This window comes from Ciona intestinalis, chromosome 12 (genome assembly GCF_000224145.3).
Source record: "Ciona intestinalis chromosome 12, KH, whole genome shotgun sequence".
Lineage (NCBI taxonomy): Eukaryota > Metazoa > Chordata > Ascidiacea > Phlebobranchia > Cionidae > Ciona > Ciona intestinalis.
In genome coordinates, this window is record NC_020177.2 from 927,166 (window position 1) to 944,281 (window position 17,116).

The window sequence follows — 17,116 nt, forward strand, 5'->3', positions numbered from 1 at the left end:
CCTGAATGTACCACTGCCCACTGGCTAAGTATAATATATTTCAATCCACACCTGCTTTTGCAACATCAGTTAGATGCATAGCCAACACAAACTCCTCTTGTGATAATTTGCCATCGTTATCAATGTCGCTGAGTTGCCAGATCTTTGCCAAGTTCATCTGTGCAATACCACTGCCATTCAATATATGTCGTGCCTGCATTCCTATAATACATGGAAAATATTTATGGAGAAAGCCATGCTAAATATTGCGGAAATAAACTGCCTAAATAGTTTTCAAAGCTGCTCTATGTTTATATACAATGTTTTCCTTAGCCAAGCAGCGTGGATTTATTGCATCATGATAGCGGTTGTGTGAACCTGGCAATTGATTACAACATAATGGCAATTCACACATTGATAATTATGTCATAATGACAATTCACACATGGATTATTTAGCACACACGAGTTTGAATACCAGTTGAACGCACGCTTGTAGGAATGACGCATAGGTAATGACATATTTTAACGAACGTAAACGAAGTTTGTTCGCAGTAATAATGGCGTCTTCCTTTGGTCAAATGTAATTCCTTACCCATTATTGGTCCAGAAAAAATCAAAGGGGTTGCCAGGCAACCCTGCAACCTCGTAAATTTACGCCAGTGATGGCAATAGAATTGGGCTCGGCGCTCGGCCCAATTTTGGATGTCCTTTTCATGACACTTTTAAAGAAAAATAATGGCACATAATTGTGTTGTACAATACAGTCTGTATTTTAAGTGGTAATTGGGAAACAAAGCAGAGAATATAACACTGGTATTCTCACATTGTGAATCCAGCATTCCAACAGTGAAAATACAACGCATAGTAGCATACTAGCTACTGCTCTATAATTATATTACAAACCTGTCAAAAATCCAGTCTTAGCTCGATCATTTGAGTTGAAGAGTTGATTATATTTAAGTTTGGTGGTTTTAGGAATCGCCCATTCTTGGCTGGACCTTTGAAAAAGTGGAGATTGTGTTATAAAGCTTAACCTACCAGAGCCTTTTGCCACTTGCGACAGTATATAAATAGCATTTTAAAACACATGTCTTGGCAAGTATTGCACCCTCAAGCAATATTTTCTAATAGTGTACAGAAATATTGGGAAATGTTATGCCTTCTCTTTTATACCTACAGTTTAATAGTAGTGTCTGCCCAGCACAAGTCTATGCTACTTAATACACCACAATGTTATAACACGAGTATAAACAACAGAAATAGTTATTGTTATTAACATCATCAATATTAGTTATTCAGTAAACTGGTATTTATAATCCATAATCATAACGTAGTAGCCATGATTATTATAATTGATGATAAATAACCTGGCAACCACAGAATATCAAACACTGTGATGTCATAATAACCATTTTCAAACTCATGCTAGTCATTATTACAGTGATTTTCAACCTATAGAGCGTGACCCAAATGTGGGTTACTTTTTGATTTGGTTGGTTTGCTTACTACAAGGGTTAACAAAACCCTTTGACCGTTATTGTAAAAGTTAAATTATTTTAGAGTAATGTTACAAAAATTCGGTTATAGTTATTAAAAAAAAATTTGTGTAGTTTTAAAAACTGGGCCCAGTATTTCAATGTTAATTTTAGCATAATATTCGGTTCTATGCACTGAAAGTTTGAGAAGTAATTCATTATATTATATTGCATTATTATATGATATTGAACAAGAAACAAACCTGGAACTTCCTTCATTGAGGGAACTGTGACGTGAAAGGGAAGTTTTGCTTCCAGGTTGAGGTAGTTGGGAATCTGGGCAATATTACTGTGGTAAACAATCTTTCAATGGCTCATTTGGTATGAAAAATGTTGTGTATTTCCAACATTTCGTTTGCCATTCAGCAAGATTTAAGCTAAGATTTATTTATTCAAAATTTTGGGGTTTGACAGGTATATTTACAACAACAAAAAGATAAAAAAGAACAATTATTATTTTAATGTTAGAAAAACTAACTTGATGGTATGCTGGTAGATGAACTGACGGGTAATCCAACGTTGGAACTTCGACCATTCGTAATTGTTGAACCATAAACTGGTGTATTTATGTTGTTACCTATAAATTTAATACATATATGTAATAATACAGAACTATAGGCAGCAGCGGGCACCTTTTTATAATAGCAAGGAAGTGATAGTTAGATACACAATTATAAAAAACACACACAAAAATAAGGTTGTTGAGTGTTAAGTGTCATTCACCCGGGTCAAAACAACCTGTACAGTTCTTGAAACATCGGTGAGCAAATTAATGTCCCAAGACTAGATTTTAGAAAATGATGTTTCTCATGTTTGACACCCACAGGTTTATCTCTGGTTTTATTTTGGCAATAGCACCCTAAATTTTTTAATTTAAAAACGGCTATGAATTACAATTCTACATTTTTATTATACACCACATACCTTGCATACCAAAGCCAGTCTGCATTGGAACCATTGACTGTGGTAAGGTGGGTGGTAACTCCACGCCTTGTAATGTGAGTTTAATAAGTTTCATAGCAATTGAAAACTCAGCTTTATCCATTTTCCCATCACCTGTCACATCAGCTAGTTGCCTGTGAGGGAATATAACAACATGAACACGGGTGTTAAACCTGGGGTGGCATGGTATATAGGCCTACTCTGCAGATTTTTGCACTGTAGTAATCAGTAAACATTGGAACCAACAAATAGATTTGTTTCATTGGAGTGTGTGTCTAACTTTCTCTGCCTCCCCTGTGTTTATAAAAAGTTTGGCCCTATGAAGATGAAGATTAGATTAATACTTCTTGGACAAACTTTTACAGTAATGATTTATTGAACTAAACTTTTGTAGTTTAACTTGGAAAAAGTTAAACAAAACACACTTGTTGTTTATCTGCTAGGTGTAGCGACCACGCTTCTTTCTTCCAATTAAAGTAAATATTTTTTAACCATAAGCAAGTTTTAACGAATGTTGTTTTGTATGCCCATCCTCCTGTCTTTTCGTTTTGTGTATTAAGCTGTTCAATAGTTAACAAACATACAAAATGACAAAGATGGTCACTTAATCTGGGTGGCTTTACAGCAACTCACAGTGGGTTGCACATATTTAATTAAAGCAAATTATAATGTAAACAGAATATGATTAAGGGGGCAAAAAATCTTCTACACTTAAACCAGAAAAAATAACCAGACAAACAAAAAACATTTTAATAATATTAAGAATTGCAACTGTCCAAATAACATCGGAGTTTTAATCATTCTATAATTTAATTATGACAGTAGTAATAAATACATATGGATTAACTTAATTGCATGTGCAATGTGTCTGTAATAAAATACCATATAGTGTAATTTTAAATATATAGTAGGGTTGGAACAGAAAAGACACTTTTCGCACATAATATCCAAATATCCTGATTAAGTTTTTAACAACTAACAACGGTCTATTGAAGTCAAGAGTATATGGTTTGCTTCTAAATGGAAATGGAAAATAGAACGAAAAGGTGTGTCATCTTCCCCCACCCTACTATATCTATATAATTACTTTGCTGCAAGAAATAAATATAATCATTACATATTTAAAACTATACAAATATTATATGCTTATGGTAAATAAATGTAGAGCACCGTTGATAAGGTTGCTAGGTGATTGACATTGAAATGTTACGTTACAATTAGCTACAAGTCGTTACATGGAAATGGTTTTACCACCCCTGTGATCAACTATGTGAAACATAAACCATAAATCTTCATACAGACTTACTTGGAGACTACAAGAGTTATATTGCAACTGTCTGTATAGAAGCAACTTTAATTATGTAACTTTTATAATACTTTAAGAATAATAACTTAACAGATATTAGTGCAGTATTGAGTATCATGCTACTGTTACTATTAGGGATATGCCATCTTTTTCTATTTAGTTTAATATATAAAACTGTTAAAGTGAAACATTTTTATTTTAAAAATCAGGTATCGTATATATATACTGCTCTTTCCAGTAAACAATGCAACATTGCAACCAATGAGATGGAATTTGTTTGGTGCCTATGATTAAAATATTTGCATAACCTAAGTTATTATATTCAAATGATAATGAGAAACATTTTACATAAAAATCAAAAGTGAGGTTAAAGGAAAAGAAATCTTGAATATTTCATATTAATGTTGCTGCTAACGGTGATACTTCAATTTGGATTAATGAGTGAGATTGAAAATGAATTATTTATGCACCTCATGCCCACTGTCAAGGAACATGGCTATTCCCTTAATATAAGTGCAACTTTTTTATTTCTTATTTTACTCACTTAATATTTTTTAAATACAAAATTTAACATTTTTCTCCACAAAAAAAGTTACATTCATTATTTTTATGATTCTGTGTGCAAGTGCAATTGTTTTTTAACAACACCCCCGCATATTACACGAAACTTGACGACTAAATCATCATTCTTTATTATAGGAGCTTATCTTTTGGTAAACCACGGTGCTCTTTAGGCGCCAGATTAAGTGAATCCACAAAAATAACCCAGATGCTCTAGACTAGCACTCTTCAACCGATGTGCACAGTGCACCCTAGGTTGCACCAAAATATGCTAGGGGTGCACCAGTGCAAAAGGGTATACAAGGGTGCATCACAAACTTCAACAATTTTCAGCAATAATGTTCATTTTTTAACTTTTTTAACAAATTTAGCCACTTTCCCACAGTTTTGTCCCCAGTTTTTGGTGCTGTCTTTGCAAAACTAGTCTTCTCTTTAACAGCAAACGACCTATTCCTAATGATTTTGATCCGTGTTGCTTTTCGACTAAACAGGAACCTATTCTTGTACACATTTCTCCTTGATGACGTCATTAGTTTTACGGTAAAGCAAGCAGGGGTGCATAAGTTCGTAGCAACAGCTTTATGGGTTCATCAACCCAAAAAAGGTTGAAGAGCACTGCTCCAGACTATCACAGAGGGTGTCACAACCTAGGGCATGCATATGTTAGGCCGTTGACTTACCATATTCGACCAAGAATAAGCGGAGGAAGGTTTGACTGAAGAAGAAAGTTTCTCGCTTGGTCTCCGGTGAGGAAACCAGCCATCGGCATCAACTTGTTGAATTGAACTTCATAATTTTGTCTTTCTTCTGCTGTTATTATCCACTGTACAGTGGGGTGTGCTGTAATAAATAGCATTGTTATGTCATTATCAAAACAATGAGTTTACTAAGTGAGTATTGAAATAAACAATAGGTTATCCAAGATGAAGCATTAAGTTTACCCAGTATACTATTAAAGGCACATTAAGTTACAAGTTTCACACAATTTTTCAAACTTTTATATTGAAAATTGTTCATCATTTATAATCACAACAATTTTTTTATATTTTTACTAAACATCATTTATACTGACAACACTGGAAAATGTATTTTGTTTAAAGAATATTTTCAACTGATTTTGGAGATTATTTTTAAAATTTGGAAAATCCGTGGTGCTAGTGAAGAGTCCACCCCCCCCCCTTATTTGCTAATCACTAACCCCTATCCACTAACCCCTATAACCACTAACTACTAACCCGCTAACCACCAACCACTAACACTTTCCACCAGCCTATTCTGCTATGTATCGGAAGATTCTTCACTAGTGCCAAATCCGCATGTTATTTTATGCTAACTTCAAATATATTACATCACGAAACGATTTTTAACTAGAACTGCAAATTTATAAAAAAAACTTAAAGATTGCATACACTTGACATTTACATCAGAGATGTGTTCTATGCAGAGTGAATTGCTAACAAAAACGGGTTTTAAATAAATCGGGCAATAAGTATCTTGAAATGGTTTGAAGAAATACAAAAATAAAGAATCCTTAGTTATAGATCACTGGATGAGGCAACACGTTTTAAACGTTTAGGGTGGGGATTCTTCTCTCTCAATGTAAAGTCTAAGCAAATTAAGCTTACCTTGCATTGGCGTCATATTGAACCCCGGTGTTCCAGTCATGTACTGCGCCATGACAATTTATAAAACTACTCAAAACTCAATCCAAATATTACGAGGCAAAATCATTTCAAATTTGCTGCAACTGATGTAACGACTCCACGAATGCTGGGTGTCGTTTTTATTACAAATCCATGCGTATTCACTTGGCACACTTAGTAATAGTATAATAATCTTACGCTGCAGAATATAAAGAAAGATTTAAATAAACAAAATTACACCAAACTAAATTTTCGCCCAGAATAAATTTCTAAAAAAGTCACTAGGATAAAAACAGAAGTCGTAACATTTCGTACAACAACATGGTGTCACGGACTGTCAAGAATTTTTAACACGTCGATTAATTTTGGGCACGGCAGTTATAGGCATGTGTAAAATTTGAACGGGTGTTTAGTTATTACTGTCGATTTATAAGTAGTAATAAGCAAGAAATTGCAAGTTTCCGAATATACTGAAGCATTTACATATATCTAAATCATTAAATATTAAATTTCATATCATATCTATTCACGCGAGCCAGCGATGGGGGAATTTTCCGATATTATAACACAGGACTTCTGTGTTACACACGGGCAATTACAGAAAAGAAACCTTCATAAAAACCTACAATGACGAAAGGGTTGGGGTTTAATTCTCTAGCTACGACGTGAACGCATCAACCGCGCTGCCAGGCCGGAGATATTGCTGTACACTGCACTGTTTGCATGTGGCATATGCAGCTGATATGTTGCTGTAGAGGGTGATGGTTAGGTATTCAGACATATAGAAACATTACAAACGAAGGTAAACATATAGAAACAGCCTGTGAAATACATCATTTTTACCCATAACAGTTTTACGTTTAATTTATACAACATATTCCAAACGACACTATATAACCAAAACGACAGTTTCATTCAATTCATTCAACATAGGAAAAATATTGTGACTTGTTTATGTGCGGCGATTGGTTATTGTATCCATAGCTACTCGAGTGATACGTCATAATCGACGTTTGTTACGAAGTGTTTGCATATCTACTTACAGCAGGTTCGATGTTCCGAAGAGATACAACGAGTGTGCTGGTGAAATAGTAAGTTGTATGAAACATTAGTCATACTTATATGTGGCTGTCTAGTTTATTCTCGGAGTGTTCAGCAAAATATAGCATTTGCCCGTATTTGTAGTCTGAATAATATACGATGTATGGAAGGTTGGGGTAAGATGGGACATGTTTTTATTCACTTTTGTCGTTCTATTTTAAAATAAAAAATAGGTTAACAGAATTATATACCCGTTGTTAAAACGCAATCAGGAATATAGGTTTTAGATGATACAGTATCCCTCTTTACCCCACAGTAGTATAAGTCAGAATTATGTTTAGCATGCAAGTTTTTTAGGTAAAACATTTTATTCATAGCTTGATTTTACAGTTGTCGTTTACGTCTTTGCTGTTTTAATGAAATTTGACCTTCGTTAACGTATTTGAACACATGGAAAAAATAATTTTCCTAAATTGATCTTTCGAATTCAATGTATTTTTTTGGTTGAGTCAATTTTAGACCAGTATTAAAAAGCCGTTCAGATCTTTTTCAAAACAATAACAGCAATATAAACAATCACCTGCCCGAATAATGGATTCAAACATCGAAGAAGAGGAAGGTAAAGACGATGGTGTTTATGTTTTCAAGGCTCCACCGGTTGTTCCAGTTGATCCAAACGCTAATAGTGACGACACAAACGCTATTATTGGAGCTGTGGTGGCTTGCGTCATCATATCCGTTGTGTTATTCTTCTTATGGAAGGTAATGATATATGAATGAATGAATGAATGTAACTTAATTATCCTCGAAGGATACAATGATAGTCGAGACAGTATAGGGTGTGGAAAGATGGGACACTTTTGACAACCAATATCCAAAAATCCGGATCGTGTTTTCAACAATTAACAACGGTCTATAGGAGTTGTGAGGATACAGTTTTATAATTATTTGAATTTCTTTGTTTACTACTAAACAAGACAAGAAAATAGAATGAAACGGTGTCCCAATTTTCCCACTCCACTATATATACCACACGGTTGGGGTAAGATGTTCCTTTGTTTCAATCTCTATTATCGTTCTATTTTGTAGTAAACAAAGGGTATTAACTTAATTGTATAATCGTAGCCTCGATTCTTGTTTATTGCAAAATCGCGAATAGGAAATATATAAGATACCGCGTATTGATGGTGACATCAGTGTTCCCCCACAAACATGATTGTTATGTCACAGATGATGGAGCGTAAGCAGCGAGAGATGACGAGTCTTCAACGAACACTGGAAGAAACTCTTGATGTTGAAACGCCAGATATTCAACCAAAATCTGTCAAAGCAAAAGTTGCGACTACCTCTGATCCCAAAGATCTTCCTGTGCTCCCAAACATGTCGGATACTGTAGAAGAAGAAGATGATCTTCATTTCTCTCTAATGTCCCCGATCCTGAGTTCAACATCCATTCAAAACAAAGAGGAAGCAGGAAGTGGAGATACAGGATACCACAGTGGCTTCTGCAGGTATGAAGGTTTACATAGAAAGTTGTGGGGAGTAGTATTTTGTATCGTCGCCGCTCCCATGCTCATAGTAAAGTTATACATCCAGTGCTGTGTTGAATAATCGACATATAGGCCTCGTGATTTAATTGAATAAATGAAACTAAATTGTTTATCTTCATGCAATGGGGCAAATAGAGCCGCTATAACCAGCGGGATTTTCTATTTCATACACCTCGCGTGCCCGCTTACGAGTTACCATGTATATAAAACTTACGTAGCTTTTTTTATTTTTTAAATGTGTAGCTAAGAATTTAGACAACCCATACGAGACCATCGGGTTACAGCAATTGGCATTGACGTGCCCATTATCTACATTCTACACCCGCAATGGTATATATCGGCGTCAAGCCTCGAATCAAGTGCACTATCACTGTACAACGACGCTAAACGAAATATTTGAGTTTAAATAAAGGACAATGACTAACGTAGCGTATCCCTCTCCTCAGAATAGAGGGAAACTCTCTGCGTCATAGAAACGTCACAAAGGAAGGATTCGATGAACTTGAACTTGATATTGAGCATCCTTCAGATATCATATCTGCACTCAAGAAAAGTCGGTTAAAGTTGAAACAAGCGACAAAAGATCGAAGAAAAAGAGCAAGGAATGCTCTTCTGGTAAATGGTCGCGGATACAAAAAGAGCAAATATTCATTTCAATAGCGCGAACAACTGTATTTAAATTAATATCGCTTAAAAATGAATGCGGACATGTGAGTACCCCCGACACGGGATGATGGATATGCTCACATTTATCAAGTTCCAGCCACATGGATAAAGGATCAAATCAAACGTCACGTCTGTTTAACCATACATTGCAATAACTTTCACTTCCTGTGCTGACATGGGAGGGAAACGAAATTTACCTCTCACTTGAACCTCATAATCCTCAAAGTTATAAATAAACAAAACCAACCATGTTTGTTTGCAGACCTTAGGCGAGTGTCATCAACTTATGGGATCGATACAAAACCAAGTCCACACTGAAGCCACAAAAGAGATAGAAGCGGGAAGAAGTTTAAAGAAAGCGAGAGCAGAAAGAAAAAGGCACAGTATCAAGCATCGCTACAGAAGGCATTGGAATAAAACAAGTCGAGAGATCAGAGAGAAGAAAGATGCTTTTCTATTCATGCAGGTTCGGCTTTTAATATACCTGTATAACGGTTGTTACCACAGTAAAAGTCATCCTTTTGTTTGGACTGTAAAAATGCTTTTTGTTCATGCTCACTGTCGGTTATAACATGACAAAGGTGTATAGCCAATACATTCACCTCATACTCTCTGCCAAGTTGCTACGTACAGCCCCAACATTTATGGTAGAAATACTTGCACCACAGGATTGGTTTGATGGGCTTGACATCCACACAAAGCTCCGAGAGATCGCGGAAGATCTCTTCCTTCTCAGATCCCAGCATTCCTCCGACCTTGAACGTGATGAAGATGAGAAAGAAATGGTCAAGGACTCTGTAGCTATGTTACAGTAAGTGTTTCAACGTCAGGAACTTGTACAAAAATAATGATATGAATGTTATTCAACCTGATAAAAACGATATGAATTTGACTAATTGTTGGTATATCGTATATTAATTTGACAAATAGCTATTTTAGAATTATGGCATGCGTTTCAGCAGCAGCGGTTTTTATAGGAGCATCTTGTGTTTGTTAGACACGAAGTGCAACCCACTTTACACCACAGGTCTTGTGAACACGATGTTAGAAGAGCAAAGTCGCTTGTCGTTAAGATGCAAGAAGAAATAAAATTTCGTTTAAAATCCAACAACACAGGCAATATTGGCGGTGACGACGAAAGAAACTTGCACGGTGATGGAAATATTACAGGTGAGCGTTCTTCCGCAAGATATTGGCAGCAATTTCTCCAGACCGTGGCCAATAACGGCTTGTTCTGCCTTTAGCCCAGAGGTTACGAGTAGGACGCTCGACTGCCACAGTTGCAGGTGTATTTTGTTCTTGGTCAAGACAATGAACGGCAAACCAATCCAGTAATAGTCTCTTTGTCGGTTGTCTAAGTTGTCAGGCGTACAGAAAAGGAAATCAACCACAAAGTTACATATCTGGTAACCCGTGAGAGAGCATGAGATGTAACAAACAGAACACCCGTGTTATAATAGCTGTCGTTGCCCCGTCACGCGAGAATAATTGTAACAAACAGAACACCCGTGTTATAATAGCTGTCGTTGCCCCGTCACGCGAGAATAATTAGGTTTTTATTCATTCAGGAGAAGAAAGAGGAAAGCAATCAAGATTACGAATCAAGCTACCAAAGCGAACGAATAAGAATTCTGTTGCCCCTGAACAAGGGGTAGGAGACAGGTTGGATGCAAATGATATTGGCATGGAGAAATGTCCGAAATGTTCGTATTATACTTGTAAATGTTCAACTAAATCTATCGCTTCGAACGATAGTCCTCGGTTTCGTGGAATTCCGTCCAAAGAACCGACGGGGGCGAAGATATCAGATGTGTCTAATAGATGCCATCATCTCACTTTAAAACTTCTTCCGGTTGAAGGGGAAGTGACGTCATCGGACGAAAGTTTAACCGAGCGTGAAGTAAAGAAAGCGTTATCGCGTGTGGACGCGATTTCTTCTGTTGTGAGCGCGGTAAAACGAAACGGACAATGGAATATTGTGGTTGTGTCCACCCAGTCACGTGTATCCAATATTCGTTTTAATTGGAGGAGAAGAACTTACGTCATCGGGATGCTAAAAGAAGCGGAAGTTGCGACGTGATGACGCCTTTGGTTACGTCATCATTATGCAACTCTCTCAGGGTGATTTGTTTACCACGTATTTTTATTCTTACGAAATAAAACAAATGTCATTAACTAAACAGTGTTGAGTGTTAGGACAGTAGAACATCATGCCTTGTTAATGGAGGACAATTTGAAGCAGCTAGCGCACCAGCAAGCAACTAACAAACCATACAAACACGAGTTTTTATAAAATGGTATGACGGTGCTTCCCCTCGAGGGAAACTTATTTTTGTATGCAAATCGAACACGAAACATTCACAAACTTCGTTTAATGTTAAGAGTCAGTAGGCTAATCTCAGTTAAACCCTTCATATTGGGAGTAAAAATGCATTTGTGGGTTTCTTTAGAAAACCTCGTATATTATTAACCGACTGCCGAGAGCTGATATTATCGTACCGGATCGAATTCCAGTCATTAGAACGCTGCCCTGGATCGGTACGGAAGCCAGATAGGCCTATCACCTGACCTGACCTGACCTTGACATTATACCGTTCAGAATATGTTAAAAATATACTTACAGTTTTTAAGTTCCAAGATGCATCATATTATAGCTGAAGAATCATTTGATTTCGCTTCTCCGAGTCCAATAGTGACAGCAAAAAGTAGGGGGTCCACGAAAGCAGCATAGATGGAAAAATTGAATCACGCACAAAGGTATTTTGTTCAAGATAGTATATTTAATCATCGCTTGTAGAACGGTTTGTCATCCGGTTTAGGAAGCCTTGGATAATCACGTATATATGATGAACCTAGGAACCAAATAAATAAAGGAGTACGGCGTAAGATGGATCCTGTTACTACATAATATCTAATATTTCCTATTCGATTCGTTTATAATTAACAACGCGTTATGACAGTCTTAAGAATGCGGTTATAGAATTTTGTTATCATTGCTTGTTTACCAATAAATGAGACGATAAAGGGAATGAAAATATGATCCAATTTAACGAATTATACTCACGGTTATTTCTTTCTAAGAATATTTGGAACAAATTTTCCATCTTTCCAATCATCATCATCGCTTGTATTTTCAGAGAAAGTTATTTACAAAACCAAGCGCAGAATAAAATCACAAAATCAAGCTACCGTAAAATTGAAAATAAAGCACGAAAAACAAAAAGTTGGCCCAAACATGATACTGTGGCAACGTCACAAATTACGAAAGACAAAGTTTTTCAATGACAACACAAGGTCCTTCACGTTGGGGTGAATGTGGTAACTTCGCTAATCTCCAATCTGTAGCGTTATGATGCTTCATTCGAACTAGCTGCTGAAGATGGGCATTTGCCAGTTCATGTTCATTCTGTGTAAAAACACATGTTGTCACTCAAGTTAACTATGTAAATGACCCAACCAAGTCTGCTTATTAACACACTGCAATAGCTGCAGCAACTCGACTGTGAGCATGGAAGTGGCAACCATGGATAAGTCACTCAAGTTTCCACCAACCAAAATGTAAATCAAACTATGCAATTCCAATTATATCCGGCATTACTTATAATGTGCTTATGATTTACTTACATAAATAACCACCAACATAACATCATATTCACCTGGTTAATGTAAACGGAACATTTTAAAGTCGCCACCTTTTCATTGGAAACTTCTGATGCGCTGTAATGTATATGAACAATTATAGGGTTTTATATTCAATATAAGTAGAAAAAACTTACACAATATCTTCGGTAGATGTGGGTGGTCCTTCATTCTGTGGTAAAAAATAAACTATATTTTCTGTTGTTGTCAAAATTACTGTGTCGGTTAACCACAACTTACATAAACCCCTGAGAAAAGTGGGCCAACCCATTCAAGATTATTGTTTTGTTAATACTTTATAAATACACCTAAAATCTCGGCTAAACTTACTTCAGTGTTGCGCAACAAGATTTGCGACAGTGTTGCCTTTGATTGAAAACTATCTTCGGTATCTGTTGTTGTTTTAACTTCACTTCTGCAAACCGCAACGACATCAGCAGTTTTTTGAACGACATCAGCATTTTTGTGAATGACCTCGGCAGTTTTTTGAATGACCTCGGCAGTTTTTTGAATGACATCAGCATTTTTGTGAATGACATCAGCAGTTTTGTGAATGACACCAGCATTTTTTTTACAAACACTTTGTACAACGATGTCATTGTCAGCAGTTTCTTCAATTATGACCTCAGCGCTTTCTTCGATTATGACATCACAATGTTGAATGACATCGGCATTATTATGCATGACCTCATCAGTATTTTGCGTGACATCATTACTTTTTTCGCCCACCCAAACACTGTTACCACAAGCAGTGTTTGATTGTTGAGTCACAATTGGTTCATTATTTTTTATGACATCATAAACCTTGTTAATGTTTGTTTGATCTCCATTGGCAACCATCGAGATTTGTTTTAATTTCTTTTCTTTGTTCATATCTCGCTGTTTTAACAAGTTTTTCATTCGTCGTTTCGTCCAATCAAATATCTGTTAAATATAAATTGTTACGACAGCTGCAGTAGTTTTAATTTATGCACACAAAAAATGTCATACGCTTAAACAGTTTTTTATAAAAAAAAACAAGTTTTATAAAAAACATATATATCATATGCGTACATTAATACCACATAATCATATATATTTTATGTATATACACAATTGTTTAAATCATAAGTACTTTTGAAACAACATCCACATAAAAAACATGCTGAATCATCATTACCTTAATTAATTTGTGCTGAGTCATGAAATGATGATACAGCTCTTGACCGCCACCTAGCACATTACAATTAAGAACGGGGCATTGTTTGTAAGAATCGCCAGTGCTTGTCTTGCGAGTACAACATCTAGATGAAAAGATATAACAGATAAGCTGCCTCGTGTACAATCCAATACATGTTGAAACAAAACCACAAAGGCATATTATGGCATGGATCAAAATCATAAATAAAAAAATAAAAATTAACTTTAATCTTAAAACTACATGTGAAAAATCTGGGGGAAAAGGTTTCATAAATAAGGTACCTCATGCTCCCTGTGTTATAACTACAATACTAGTAACTGGTCATTTTAGAAAGTAACTTTCCTCTTAAACCTATATGCCCAATTTCTGCTTAACAAATAAACAAACATTGTAACTTGTATCCAGGCACGAGATGTATGGAACAGAACACTGGTGTTATAACAACTGTCGTTACCCCGCCATGCGAGGATAAATAAGTTACATATGTGGTAACTTGTAAGCGGGCACAAGATGTATGAAATAGAACACTGGTGTTATAATGGCTGTCGTTTCCCTGCTATTCTTGGATAAATAAGTTACATTCATTCATGTCTCGCCATTGCCTCCAAAGAATATGAACAAAACTAAAAAACTATATCTATATGTTGGGCATCTTTTAATACAAACCTTGTAGCATAGGCTTTGATTTCCGAACATATAATATTGAGGGTTTCTGGATCCTGTAATCCCTCATGAGTTGCCTGTACAAGTTTCTCTCTGCCTTTCCAAATCACCGATTGAGCTCTGAGAATATTTACATAAATATAAAATAACAAGATAATAAACCATATCTGCCTGATATGCATAATAAAACAAAAATATCGGACAGTAACTTGGTCCATCATCAGTGTAAAAGAGGTTACTATCTACCAGTTACTGTCCGAAACATCTGCTGATCATGAGTTTAGTATCCAGACAGTAACTTGGTCCATCATCAGTGTAAAAGAGGTTACTATCCACCAGTTACTGTCCGAAACATCTGCTGATCATGAGTTTAGTATCCAGACAGTAACTTGGTCCATCATCAGTGTAAAAGAGGTTACTATCCACCAAGTTACTGTCCAAAACATTTGCTGATCATAAGTTTAGTATCCAGACAGTAACTTGGTCCATCATCAGTGTAAAAAAAGGTTACTATCCACCAAGTTACTGTCCGAAACTTCTAAGTCTTGGCCAAGGACACAGACTCCATCAATGGTATCGGCATTGAGCATTGAACCCGGTATCCTTTGCTTACAAAGCAAGCGTTGAACCACTAAGCCACAGCACAAGACATTCCTAATACTACAAACCATAGTGAAACCAACTCACACTTTGTCATTAGATTCCCACACCTTCCTAACCAACCACTTGTCAACAAACTCTTCATTCTCATCATCAGATATTATGACAGTTTCACAAACTTGATCGCTAATGTGGATAACAATATATTAATGAATGAAACTTGATTATCCTCACATGGATGGACAACAACAGCCATTATAACATGGGTGTTATGTTTCATACACCTCAAACCTGCTTGCGTTAATGCATTTGTTAGTTAATGGGCGATTGTTTTTTTAGGATATTTGTTTTAAATGTATTGTTGAAAATTTGGACAACCTATAAAAGCAACATACATCTATAATGGTATAGCAGGGTCAACCCTTGCAATCATAAATTGTGGGCAACAAGCAAGCCTACCAACCACTGCTAGCATTGTACAATGCACTTTACACTAAACTTATGCAGCATTAAACCTCATGCTCACTGCCAAGTTATTATGGCCGTTGTTTTATACATATATACACATATACTCACACATTGACATGAGCTATTTGTTCATGCTTGCTTAACAATTCCTTTGTACCAAACGCGCTACGACAACTTGATAATACGCACAAATATAAACCATGGTCCTCCAACACGTGATCCTGGGAACATATAAGGATTGTGTTTGTGTTTTGGTAAATCTGGGTAATATTGTAAAATACACTCATAGTTGTCAAACATAGGGAACCTCATTGATTAATGTGGTGAATGCAATATACTTTGGCTCTGCTTGTTTGTATAAACACCTAACAGCAGGGTAAAACCTGGGGTGACATTGTTAAAATACAGTTACACTCATAGTTGTCAAACATAGGGAACCTCATTGATTAATGTGGTGAATGCAATATACTTTGGCTCTGCTTGTTTGTACAGACAGCTAACAGCAGGGTAAAATCTGGGGTGACATTGTTAAAATACAGTTACACTCATAGTTGTCAAACATAGGGAACCTCATTGATTAATGTGGTGAATGCAACATACTTTGGCTCTGCTTGTTTGTATAAACACCTAACAGCAGGGTAAAATCTGGGGTGACATTGTTAAAATACAGTTACACTCATAGTTGTCAAACATAGGGTTTTAAATGTCATCAGGGTAAAATCCGTTTCAGGCCCTAAAGTGGGTGTGTTAGAGCATTTGATGTTAAAAATCTTGTTATAAATTTAAAACAGAGGTTTATATTCTCACCTTCAATGATAATTGGCTTCCATAGAAATTGGCACAGAACTTACAACCATATACAGAGTAGCTTGGTTGATCCTCATGTAGTTGGTCCATGTCAAGAAACAATCTGCCTTCATTTGGTGTGCTGCGTTTTATCATAAACGCATTTTTCTTTGAGACTGAAAAAGTTTTACAAATTTTGCTGCTGTTGCTACAATAAAATATTTGAATTAGAAACTTTAACTTTGTTTTACCAGTGTTTGCCTGTAATTTGGAGAGACATCTAAGGGTATTGCAGTAATGCAGACAAACTTATTTATCATAGAAACTATTTTTAGTATTAGGGCAGAAGGCTAATTTTAGTAGAATGGTCTTGCAGTATTGCAAAAAAAAAGACACAAAGATATCATATAACTAAGTTTCAGCATTTGTTGCGTAGAATTGTGAAACGATTGAAAATTGGACAAGCTTCAAACAGATTAATATGATCAAGTATTTTGTGTGTTTAAAATAGATTATTCTAGAAAAGAAAATGAAAATACTAATTACCTGTATTTG

General features: G+C 35.9%; 4 protein-coding genes across 5 annotated transcripts in view; 2 read left to right on the plus strand and 2 right to left on the minus strand.

Annotated features, from left to right (window-relative positions):
• LOC100179552 (intersectin-1) overlaps positions 1-6,200 on the minus strand; it is a 31,178-nt gene extending 24,978 nt beyond the window's left edge. The window contains exons 1-7 of one of the 2 annotated variants that reach the window (XM_018814291.2): positions 5,951-6,200; positions 5,006-5,165; positions 2,441-2,592; positions 1,995-2,093; positions 1,720-1,792; positions 885-979; positions 52-201 (exon numbers count right to left, since the gene is read on the minus strand). In XM_018814291.2, coding sequence (XP_018669836.1) covers positions 52-201; positions 885-979; positions 1,720-1,792; positions 1,995-2,093; positions 2,441-2,592; positions 5,006-5,165; positions 5,951-6,002 — 781 coding nt within the window. In that variant the 5' untranslated portion in view covers positions 6,003-6,200. The remainder of the gene's footprint in view (positions 1-51; positions 202-884; positions 980-1,719; positions 1,793-1,994; positions 2,094-2,440; positions 2,593-5,005; positions 5,166-5,950) is intronic. The other variant, XM_018814292.1, reaches the window with a different exon arrangement.
• LOC108949985 overlaps positions 1-17,116 on the plus strand; it is a 436,537-nt gene that overhangs the window by 72,317 nt on the left and 347,104 nt on the right. The gene's annotated exons all lie outside the window — the stretch shown is intronic.
• On the plus strand, positions 7,601-11,305 carry LOC108949962. Its single transcript, XM_018814225.1, has 7 exons — positions 7,601-7,771; positions 8,240-8,520; positions 9,006-9,174; positions 9,488-9,691; positions 9,894-10,036; positions 10,253-10,395; positions 10,794-11,305. Exons 1-7 carry the CDS (start codon positions 7,601-7,603, stop codon positions 11,303-11,305), a joined length of 1,623 nt encoding a protein of 540 aa, XP_018669770.1.
• On the minus strand, positions 12,331-16,737 carry LOC100184243 (the record flags this gene model as incomplete). The annotated part of the gene is given in 9 exon segments (XM_002123021.2): positions 12,331-12,631; positions 12,882-12,942; positions 13,002-13,036; positions 13,195-13,788; positions 14,024-14,147; positions 14,711-14,827; positions 15,395-15,493; positions 15,884-15,996; positions 16,583-16,737. Coding segments are annotated over 9 exon segments (1,425 nt in total). The 3' UTR covers positions 12,331-12,484.